At 32.4% G+C, this 12,296-nt stretch overlaps 1 protein-coding gene across 8 annotated transcripts in view; it reads left to right on the forward strand.

Moving 5' to 3' along the window:
• FAM210A (family with sequence similarity 210 member A) overlaps positions 1-11,438 on the forward strand; it is a 37,750-nt gene extending 26,312 nt beyond the window's left edge. For 7 of the 8 annotated variants that reach the window (XM_074274600.1, XM_074274579.1, XM_074274570.1 and 4 more), the window contains 3 exons: positions 175-669; positions 5,447-5,558; positions 8,103-11,438. In XM_074274600.1, the coding sequence (XP_074130701.1) occupies positions 215-669; positions 5,447-5,558; positions 8,103-8,336 (801 nt within the window). In that variant the 5' untranslated portion in view covers positions 175-214 and the 3' untranslated portion in view covers positions 8,337-11,438. The remainder of the gene's footprint in view (positions 1-174; positions 670-5,446; positions 5,559-8,102) is intronic. The other variant, XM_074274608.1, reaches the window with a different exon arrangement.
• Positions 11,439-12,296: the final 858 nt, after the last annotated feature.

Raw genomic sequence — 12,296 nt, forward strand, 5'->3', positions numbered from 1 at the left:
TTCCATTTAGACTGTATTTTAGCACCTGAAAATTTTAATGTTAACTTCAGCAGAATTGGAAGAAAATGTTCTTTTATCGTCTGGTACTTAAGTACTAAGTTTACTTTAAAATTATACCATATAAGATGTACAATCCAGCTTTCTCATTTTTGTGTATATCTGTTTTTGGTCTAGTCTCTCTAGGAACTGAAATCAATATTCACCATTCATCAAAATGCAGTGGAATGTAATACGGACTATGTCTCAACTGGCAAATAGGACATGTTTGGTTTCACATAGGACTGGTTCTGTTGGTTACTCTCAAAGCATAAAAGGCTGTCCAGTCCTACATAAAGCTTGGCCCAAGATTGTTTTGGTGCAGGGTCCTCGAAACCATTGGCTGCATGTATCTTCTGTACAGCATATCTCAGAGGAAAGGAAGCCAGTAGACGTTTCTCATCATAAACAACAAAAAGAAGAAACTTCTTCAGAGAAGGTCATATCATCTAGTGGCACAGCCCAAGGAAGAGGTGCTGAGAAAAAGGAAGCTCTTGATCCTTTACAAGACAAATCTATTAGTCTTTATCAGCGATTTAAGAAAACATTTAGACAATATGGAAAAGTTATGATTCCAGTACACTTAGTGACTTCCGGTATTTGGTTTGGAACATTTTATTATGCAGCCTCAAAGTAAGTTATTCTTTTAAGACCTTTCTTTATTGGATCTTGACTGTTGACCTACATTTTTCTTATTTGTGATTATCTTAAGGCTTGTTTAAAAACATGATCTCTGGATTGCTTTAAGTATCTTGTTCACAATTTGGTAGTATACAGAAACTTCACGTTTCTTGTAATAAACATAGTATTCAGAATATTGCAGAAGTAATTGATATAGCATGGTACATTGGAAAAAGTACTACTCTTGGAAGCTCTAGTTCACTCTCAAGGTCTTTTTTTTTTTTTTTTTTTTTTTTCCTGAGGCTGGGGTTAAGTGACTTGCCCAGGGTCACACAGCTAGGAAGTGTTAAGTGTCTGAGACCAGATTTGAACTGGGGTCCTCCTGAATTCAGGGCTGGTGCTGTATTCACTGTGCCACCTAGCTGCCCCTGGAGGCTCTAGTTCAAATCCTGTCTTTGACATTTATGAATTATGCTATTATAGGCAAGAAGGTTTTTCTTAGCCTAATGTACAAAATGGAAATTTCATTCCAAAACATGGAAAACCACCTACCACTTTGGGAAGTAGTTGGGTAGTGAGTTCATTTGCATTGTTCTTCACATGAAGGTGAAATAAACACACGTGGAGTATATAATAGGATTTATTGTATGAATTACACTAGGTAGATGCTATAGTCTCTTCCAGTTCTTAAATTCTGGCATAATGGTACATATAACATCATTTCACATGACTGTTGTGAGAATTGAATGAAATTGTGCATTACCTTTTAAGGTAATTTAGCACTCTAGTGCTAAATAAATAAACATCAATTGATAATTTGAAAAAAACTAATTTTTAGGAATATAGATATATTGTTATAAATGTTGGTTTTTTGTTTCATAGAAATAAAGCTTTTTAGAAGCATATAGGACCTTAGATCTCATTTAATCCAAACCTCTCATTTTATGAGGAAATTAATTTTTACAAAATTTGAGTTGTTCAAGTTAATGGTAGAACCAAGATTAGATAGCCCAAGTCTACTTACTCCCAAGATAGTGTTCTTTACAATATGCCATGTGAATGTAAGTGTGTGTGTGTGTGTGTGTGTGTGTGTGTGTGTGTGTGTGTGTGTGTGTGTGTTGGGGCAGGGGCAAGAGCAGGGGCAGGGGCAAAATTATACCTTGTTTGAAATAACAGAATTTTTATAAGGTTTTCATTCTTAGTAATTTGTTGAAGCCAACCTGATGTCTACAACAGATATGCTCATTTCATCTTCTGACGTAACCACCAGTCTATTTAGACATAATTGTTGTGCTTTTTTACTGATATGTGTGCCTTTTTTTTTTCTGTGAAAGATAACAGACTACTTTAAGTGTTTCCTATGTATTGGGCATACTGGCAGCATAGGGTTAAAGAAAAGTAGTTAAATTTGATTTCCTTATCTGCAAATTAAGTAAGACTTAGCCTCAAAGGTGCCTTCTAGTTCTGCAATCAGAAGTGATTCTAAGTAACTATAGTCTTGTCATTTTTTGTTTTCGTATCTTTTTATTGTGTAATTTTTTAATTAAATTATTCCTAGTATCTTTTAATGAATACCACCTTTCTTTATACTGTTTACTCACTGTGTATTTTAGTTGAATTTTTTTCTCTCTTCCCTTTTGATGTTGCCTGCTTAAATAATGAAAGAAAAGAAACAATGGGGCTTTGGTTTCAGATTCACTCTCTCACACGTGCGCACACACACACACGCACACACATATATATATTTTTATTAGGTAAAACGCCATTCTCTTCCTCATTTGTTTCCTACCCTTAAGATCACTGAATGGGTTGTTAAACAGCTTCAATCAAAGAAAGATCTGTTAAAGATCTTGACTTTAAAAAGTCAGTCTTCAACCTCATCCAGGGCCATCTCCATTGATCTAATCTGTACCTTATTACTGGATCCAAGTGGCTCCAAAGAAGAAAGTAAGACAGGTGACTTTGTGCTTTGCCCCCTCAATTTGCTTTCATGTCATAGCATCATCTTCCCATGTCAAAGTCCTCTTTGAACAAAACACAGTCAACAACAAAGCAAGCTTCATAGTTAGAGGGCATTTTCCTCCTTTTATGAACTTTTGAGCAAAGTATTCTAAATTTAGCATAAATCTCCTTGTCATACTTGTTTATTAGCTATATTTTTCTGATATATTTAATAGGACCAGGCAGAAGTTTTAGCTTCCTTAATCAAAAAACAAAATGTTTCACCATTTCTAAATAAAAATTATTTCAGGTTTACCAGTCTCCATTGTTTAATTGAAATTTTATACTTATAGGATATCTTTTAGAACTACTGAGAAATATGCTTTGGTTGTCATTCCCCACAAAAGACAAATGCTCTCTTTAAAGGGTGGGTCTTTACCATGGAGTTAGTCTCCTTGGCTTTAGGAAATGAGTTCATATTCTAGTGAACCAAAGATCCTCATATTGCCGTTCTAAGTATTTTGGTTTTATCTCATTTTTTGATAGCTTGCCTTTAGTTTTTGGTTTTTTGGTTTTTTGTTTTATTTTTCTCAGTAACTAAGTGCAGATGGCCAGAGGCATATAATACAATGAACTTAGTAAGATTAAGATAGTTATTGTGATACTGTTCTGTACAATGTGTAAATCTTTTCTTTCTTCCTTTCCTGTTAATTGATCATGAAATCTTGCTTTCTCAGTTTAAAAAAAAAAAAAAGTGACAAATTTTTCTTTCTTACTATCTTATCCCGTCTTTTTGCTATTCATAAAGATGAGAATTTGCTGAATCCAGTAATTGTGCCAAACTAAAATGGTAATTAAATTTTACTAGGCCACTTCTGGTACATTGCCATGTCATTGAACATTAATAGATTATGTTTGTTTCCCAAGGCAGTCTTTTTTTTTTTTTTTTTTTAAATAAAGCATATAAACTCTTACTTAACATTAATTTTATAACTCAATCCTAAAAATTGCTTTGTTCTCAAGCTTAAAACTAATATAGAAGAAAATAATCTCAGGAAATGGTAGTATGCAAAGATGAGAGGGAAAGAAATTTTAAAAGAGCAAAGTAGCTTTTCAAGTGAGAAATAATAATTATAGCAAAATTGCAGTTTATTTTTTAAAATACAAACTTCTAGTTCCATCTAGAGGGAGACCACCTGTAATGTCTTTTACTGTCTAGATTGAACCAGAAAATATTTTTCCCTGGACTTTGAATATTGCTTATTTAAATAGTGTTTGAAAGGAAGTAATAGGTCCTTGATAACATAATAACTTGATAACATAACATAGTATTCTAGTTACTCAAATCAACTGGCTATATCCATCATGTTCTAAATTTAGCACAAATCAGTGCCATCCAAATATTTTATTTTCCTTGTCTCGAGTCTCCCTTAAAAGCCTACAGATTTTTCATTTTACTATCTAAAATTACCATTTCCCTGCTCAAATGTAGGTTTTTCCTGGTAAAAGTAGTATAGATAAAATTGCTCATTTTTAAGAAATTTTTGATCTTCATAAGACAAAATCCTGCTTGGCTATGAGTTATCATTCCCTTTCACATTGGCAGACTCACTAGATAATGTCAACAAAAGGTAAAATAAAGGTTTATATTAGTTGTGAAGTGAAAAGCAGTTGACATTGCTTACTTTCAGGCTATATGTCATTTATGTAGCATCCATTTTTTAAAAAGCTCAAAATTCTTCACATGATTAAAATGGTTAGGATTTTCTTTTGGTTTTTCAAAAGTAAAATAAATTTTCATTTCAATCATTTATAGAAAATAGAGGCCAGATATTGGCATCTCCATTTTACAGTTGTGAAAACACAGTAATAATGATTATATGAACAGATATTCAGAACGAATCTAATAAAAGTGGCAGAGCTTCATGGAGAAGATACATTTTTCTTAATATTTGCTATGATTTTGCATAGCTCTAGATAATATAAGTGGAAGGTAAAAAACTGAATCAGTTATGTTAGACTGGTTGGGATCAAGGACAAATTGATAATTGATAAAGTTTTCACTTTTATCTACATGTTTTGGTGTAATGTAGATACAGCCTTAAGTATAAGTCTTTATATGTTACAAAACTGTGATGCCTCTCTGAAATCCTATGTAATTTTATGGGTATTGTTAAATTGGACTAACACTTTTTTTTTTTTTTTAACAGTTTTGTGTCCAGTTCTGTGTGACCATATGAATTTTTTTAACTGTGGGTTTTCTTGGTAACAGTAATGTAATGGTTTGCCATTTCCTTCCCCATTGTTTCCCATTTTGCAGATGAGGAACTGAGACAAAAGGGGCTAAGTGATTTACCCAAAGTCACATAGCTATAAATAACTGCATCTGAATTTGAGCTCAGAACTTCCTGACTCCAGGTCCATTGCTCTATCCACTGTACCACCTAGTTGCCTCTTTCTTTTCTTATCATTTTAGAAGTGTCTGAGGGCACATTGATCTTCACACTTCCAGTACTCTTTCTACTGTTCCACCTAGCTGTTCTTTAGAATTATAGCTGTTCTCTAGGAACAGTTGGACCTCTTTATGATAATTCTAGTGTTGGAAGGTAATGTTCAGTTTAGATTAACCTCATATAATATTTCACACTTTCGTTGTATCTCAGTCAGTAAGCATTAAGGCACTATCACAGGGACAGTTAACTTTTAATCATCTGAAAGTACTTGGCAAGTTACAGTCAATTAAAAAAAATAAAACAAAGATGAATTTTATTGTTTTCATAAAACATTTCAAGAAACTTAGAATTTGTATGTGTATAAATTATTCTCTTTTCTTTTTTTTCTTTACTAGAGGAGTCAATGTTGTTCCTTTTCTGGAACTTATTGGGTTACCACACAGTATAGTGGACATTTTGAAAAATTCCCAAAGTGGAAATGCACTCACTGCGTATGCGTTGTTTAAGGTGGGTATTTTAACAAATATGTTGAATCCTAGATCTAGCCAATATACATAATTATTCATAAGCTTCTTTGTTGAAACAAATGTTATATTTTATATTTTTAAAGTTTAAAGCTCTTTTTTGTTTTATAAAATGTTAATACGTATGTTAGTTTTAGAATAAAGAGCTGGGTCATTCATAGATTTCTACAAATAAGATAACTAGATCCAACTTGATAAATTTCTGTTTCACTATTTTTGTGGAAACTGAGTATTGTAGGTTTATAAGTAAATGTATATTAAATTTATAAGTATATGTTTATATACTGTTAAGTTTATAAGTATATGTATATTTAATGTATTAGTACAATACCTCTTGTCTGTCTTCATGTATATTTCTTCCAGGTATCTTCTGTGTTCTTGCGGTTTTGTTGTTTTTTAAAAAATGTGTCTTTTTTTTCTGTATCAATAACCACTTACTGCTTCTATCCCCCATGACTACCCAGAATAAAAGCCCTCTCTTATTCAGATAAGCCTAGTTAAGACAGAACCATGCTTTAACTGCAGTTATGTCTTTTTCTCCATCTTTTAGTCCATCTACTTGCAGAAAGTGGAAAGTTTGCTTCATGGTTAGACTTAGGGAGAACTATGATTCTATTTATCACATTTCATAATTCTTTCAAAACTGTTTTGCTTTATGTTACTATAGTCATTGTAAAAGTAATTTTCCTGACTCCTCTTTAAACCTTCCTTCATTAATTCATACATATCATCTCAATTGTCTCTGAATCTATTTCTTTTATTATTTTTTATGGGACAATCATAATCCATCATATTCAAATACATAATTTGCCCATCTCACCAAATCATGGGCATCCACTTTACTTCTAGCTTTTGCTACAGTAAATCTTATCATAAGTATTTTTATACCTATAGTATTTTCCATATACCAGACTATATGCCTGATAGTGGTATTACTGGTATGTGTAATTTAGTGACTTGGATATAATTCCAAATTGTCTTCTAGAATTATTGGATCAATTTATAATTTCATCAACAGTGTATTCTATGCCTTTCCTACCACACTCTGTGCAACAATTGACATGCCCTTTTTTTGTCCTCTGATACTTACAATTCGTAACAATTTTTCTCTGTAGTTCTTACTATAAAAGAAGATAATATACAGGAATCTAGTTAAGATGACAATTTTTAATTTGCTGCTTCATGAGAAATAAATTACAACTTTTTTTAGTAAAGAAATATAGTTTTTATTATCCTGTGGCTTGGGAAGGTAATAAGAAAGAAGTATACATAAAGTTGTGGATGAAAGAAATGAGCTTTACCTTGAAAGTAACTAAAATTCTGTAAAAATTAACATTCACCCAATATTCTGCCTATAGTTCTTTTATTCTAACTCTTTGTATTTTTGGTTTGGGTTTTAGAGGAATTTTCCCTTTGGAAAGATTCAGAGTCTTTAATTTTATTTGAATTTTTAGTTGTTAGCAAATTGGCATTTTTTTTAGTGTTGGGGCTAGTTTAAAAAAATAGCTACAAAGATTTTTTTCTTTTTGCCCACAGAGTAGTATTATCTTCCTTTTTTTATTGATAGAGAGAAGGGATTTCCAAGGTTTTTATAGTAAGAATCCTAGTTCTTTTGATTTTTAAGGGCACTCTAAAAAATTTATCTTTTTGGTGTCATTTGTTTACCACCACATTCCGAACTACAGAACATTTTTAAAAAGCACATAGAGTTTGTTAGAGCTGCAAGGGACATGAGGCCTGTGCTTTTATTGTTACAGAGAATTCCCTATGCTAAAACTCTTGTCTGCAGTTTATAATCTTAACTGTGGACTTACTCTGGGTCACTTAGCCAGAAAGAAGTTAAACCCTGGTATATCTTCAAGTTCTCGGCCAGATTTCTACCACTGTGAAATTATTGCTGCTATGAAATACACAAAGTTGGTTTGGGGGGAAGGGGAGTGAGACAGTTGGGGTTAAGGGACTTGCTCAAGGTCATACAGCTGGGTGTGTTAAGTGTCTAAGACCACATTGAACTCAATTCCTCCTAATTTCCAGGCTAGTTCCCTGTCCACTGTACCATCTAGCTGCCCCCTACAAAATTCATTTTAGGAAATTTAAGAGGTACCAGGAACATGTTTCTATTCAACAAATATTCATATAGAATATTCATGCATAATTTATTCATATCAATTCTAAATAATGGTGGTAATGCTTAACTTTATATAAGAAGAAACATGTTATAATGGAAGTTGGAGTCAAAAAAAATATGAATTAGAAGACTTTCTCAGACCTTACTAATTGTGACCTTGAACAAGTCATTTTTGTGAGCCTCATTTCCTACATCTGCAAAAGTGTCTGCATTCTTATATAATGGCTAACTCAAAGTAAAAAAGATCAGATGAGGAAATATATGCAAAATGCTTTGAAATAGTCCATTTATCATAGTAATTTCTTCATTGACACACTTTATATTGGTAATCTCAGTTCTTTCTTGCTGGCATGCAATTGTCTTTAACTAATCTACCCTACGTTTACTCCTTCTTTTAAGATTGCAACACCTGCCAGATACACTGTGACTTTGGGAGGAACATCCATTACTGTCAAGTATCTTCGTAGCCATGGCTACATGTCAACGCCACCTCCAGTTAAAGAGTACTTACAGGACAGAATGGAGGAAACAAAGGAGCTTATTACAGAGAAAATGGGAGAAACAAAAGATAGACTCACAGAAAAACTACAAGAAACCAAAGAAAAAGTTTCCTTTAAGAAAAAAGTGGAATAGGAAATGTTATGTGCCAAGCCTCACAGAAAAGTCATGCACTTTCCTCGGGAGACTGTGGACAAAGACATGTTCTCCTAATTATACCTTTGGTTGGCAGTCTTGAAATACTAGTGCTCCAAGGGTTAAAGAACCCATAAAACCTTTTTAAAGTTAAATATCACTAGAAAAATCAGTGTTGCGTGCAAAAACAAAAAAAAAAAAAATGAACCCAGTATACGAATTTTATAACAGCAGCAGCATAAGTAATTGTTATTGTTTTATGTCATGATGATTTTTCAAGTATCTTTCTTGCTGATTTTATTCCCTACTGCAGTGATGACAGACTAAGCAGTTTACTACTTGTATAAGAAATTTGTCTGATAGAAAGGATGGCTCTATTAGGATCATGATCTTCATGTTATCCATTAGTTAGACTTTTAACTATAATCAATTTTCAACATGGAGAGCTCTTAGCAACATTGTTTCAAGTCAATAAGGGTCTTTTTTTAAATTGTCTCTCAGAATCTCAAATGTTTCACTATTAAAAAAAAAAAAGCAAGATGAGGCCATTCTAATAACCATTTGCCAATTAAAACTTTAATTTTATATGAAGTTGAATTAAAATTGAGACTATATCTGTGATAAAAGTGAGATGTACTGATTATATATAAATGACTAAACGAATTGGCATTTTAAAAAGTTTTTCCTAAAATCTGTGTGCGTCAAATTTTTCAAAGTAAGTACATGTATCTATAATTCATTTTTAGAGATTTAAGTTGGTAGCTGTCACCTAAACATAAAATTTTCCTCTTCGTCATCAAACTTCTTAAAGTAAAAATTAAAGTAATTTCACTTGCTGTTAAACTTTGCTACTGAAATCAGATATTCATAAATTTTGCTTTATATTTGTGATTATTAATTGAATAAGTTGTAAGAATGGAGAAACTGATTTTAGAATCAGTGGGCACCCCTTACAAACATTGATTAAAATTTGTCATATTTTAGCATGCACGTGCTTCTGCCAGCTCTGTTAAGATAACAATATTAATGTTCATTTTCTTACTCTGAAATTACTGGGTTGAACATTATACTTGAAATTTTATTGGAAGGATTGTGCCATTCATGTCTTCAGTGGCAAAACCTGGAGGAGAATTCAGCCATTATGAAATATTTAAAATGTTAGGATATAGGTGGCTTCAGTTCTATGTATTTTTTAAATTGATATTTGGAGAAGAATGCAATATCTCTTCATGCCATATTTACATGCCTCACTTAATAAAGTAGTAGAATTTGAGTAGATATCCCTGGGGTTCAAACCACTGACGAATATTAGAATATTTCAACTTCACTTGGGGTCATTGGCAAAAGTGAACTTGAACGAATATTTATTTTCATTAGCCTAGTCACAGTATTAGAACATTATATGAATTAATATTCCATAAACTCGTGAGGCTTCCTGCTTTCTTATTCTGAAATGCAGAGGTTTTCAGTAACTTTTTCTAATGCTGTTATAGAAAAGTTTAATACTATAGTTTAAACTGGCAAAAAAAAAAAAAATTTTAAAGTTTTATTTTTAATTAACCAGCTCCCTCATCTCCCCCCAAATTTAAAAAAAAAAAAAAAAACTGTCATAAGAAATGCTTGGTCAAGAAAAACAAATTCAACTGTCCAAAAGTATGTCTCATTTAATGTCATATTTATTTATTCCTCTAACAGGAGGTAAATGAAATGCTTCATTTATCCTCTGGAATCAAGTTGTTTATCTGCTTACTTCACTTATCTTTAGTTATTACAAAGCTTCTTGAGTTTCTCTGGAACCATTTCTTTTGTTTTTTCTACAACACAATAGTATTCATATACCATGATTTTGTTCAACCATCTTCTAAGTTGATGGACTTCTGCCTTAGTTTCCAGTTCTTAGCTACTAAAAGAGCTGTGATAAACATTTTTGTACCCAAGCTTATCATCAAGCATTTATTGAGCAATTATGTACCAGGAACTGGGCTAGGTGCTAGGGATACAAATTAAAAGAATAAAACAATTCTTATTCAAAATAAGCTTACAAAATAGAAGAGACAGCCAATGTGTATAATATCTATGTATGTGTTTAAACACAAGTGTTTTTACACATACACAGCATAAAGTTAATGAAAACAAATATATAAAATAGAATACAAAATAGTTGTGAGAAGGTGACGAGGAAAGACTTCATGTGGAAATGGTGCCTTATTTGCATGAAGAGAGGGATTTTATGAAATAGAAGTAAAGGAAGGAATAGATTCCAGGTGTGGGAGACAAGGATAGGAGATGCAATGTTGCTAGTGAGGAACAGAAAGCATATTAGTTCATAGAATTTATAAGGAAAACATCTAGTGAGGTTTTATAGGTGGTATATCTCCAGGTCAAAGGATATGTACAGATTAGTGATTGGGGGAGTGGGGAGGAATAGTAGAGTTGCAAATTGCTTTCCAGAATAAATTCAGAGATCCAGCAACAGGATATTAATGTGCCTGTTTTCTCCAATATGTCATCCTTTTTTTGTCATCTTTCCTATTATTATGAGTATTGAATCTTAGAGCTGCTGTAATTTTCATTTTCCTAATTTGTGATTTGGCGCATTTTTTCATGTGATTATTGACAGCTTTGATTCTTCCTTTGAAAACTGCTCGTTTTGATTGTTCCTTCATCCATTTATCAATTAGAGAATAGCTAAAAACATATTTTTTAAAACTGGAGGTTTTTTTCCCTCCAGCATTACAAACAAACTTAAATTGAGCAGTTTTCTTCAGAAGAATTCTAACATAGGAGAATGATTGATTAGTTCTTTTATGTGTACCCATCATAACATTGTCTTAGTTTTAAAATTATTTCCTGCATGTTTTTAATATGTCATATAGAACCACAGATCCTCTCTTCCAGGTCTCTCAATTTTCGCATTGTGTAACTAACAATATTGTGTATCCCTACTTTTTTCATTGGGAAAACTATTGATTCTTCACTTTTGGAAATTTAAGAAATGTTTTCAATGGCATATCATGTATTATCCTGGAAATGACAGAATTCACTTTTCCTGAGTCTTTTAATCTGCAGTTTTCACAAGTATAAAATGAAATACTTCCATTAGTTGTTTTCAAATTGTCTCATAAAAATTCTAGATTTGTGGGAAGTACTATTGTTGCTTAACATCAGAAATTATATAGATATGCTGTCATTAACAGTGCAAGAATGTAGTCCAGATTACAAATAAAGTAGGACATCTGTAGTGTTAAATTTGAAATATTAATAGCAGACAAAATGGCTAACATGCTACATACAATCAAATACTTTTCTGTGTCCAATATAGTACAACACATGCAATAAAACCTTATTGTGTTCCTCGACTAATTTGGAATTACCATTAGCTCATCTATGTTATCAATGAGAAATTGGTCAGAGCACTCACATTCAACTAAGAAAATTGAAGTAAAAGAGAGGCAACCACCATTTACTTTTTGTGCTATTGGTGGGGAAAGGATTTGCTCAGCATTTGGTTGTGGAGGGAGGAGTGGGAGAGAGATTGAGTGGCAAACATTTAGTCTATTATGAAGTGAAAACAAGCCTATAATCCCTGCTCCCAAAGAAGGCCTAAAACAGAAATATTTCCTAAGTTTAGCTGTTCTTAGCATCAGTAACACTCAAACCAAATGAGTATTTTCACCAAGTCTGGCACAAATAAGAGCCAACAGACCCCCAAATGGAGGAGCAGTATGGAGTTGAATCGGCTTAGTTGCAGAAACAGAACAAAATAAGCCAGTTTTGTAATCAGGTTGTGGCCACTCACTTCTAGCATATACAAGATAAGTGATCTAATGTCAAAAAACCACCATCAAAAGAAATCCCTAAATCCAAAGTTTCTAAAACTTTTTATTTAGCAATACCCTTTTACAAATAAAAAACATGGGATTGTGAACATTGTCATCTAAGAAAAAATATATTTCTCTG

This window comes from Sminthopsis crassicaudata, chromosome 1 (genome assembly GCF_048593235.1).
Source record: "Sminthopsis crassicaudata isolate SCR6 chromosome 1, ASM4859323v1, whole genome shotgun sequence".
In the NCBI taxonomy this organism is placed as follows: domain Eukaryota; kingdom Metazoa; phylum Chordata; class Mammalia; order Dasyuromorphia; family Dasyuridae; genus Sminthopsis; species Sminthopsis crassicaudata.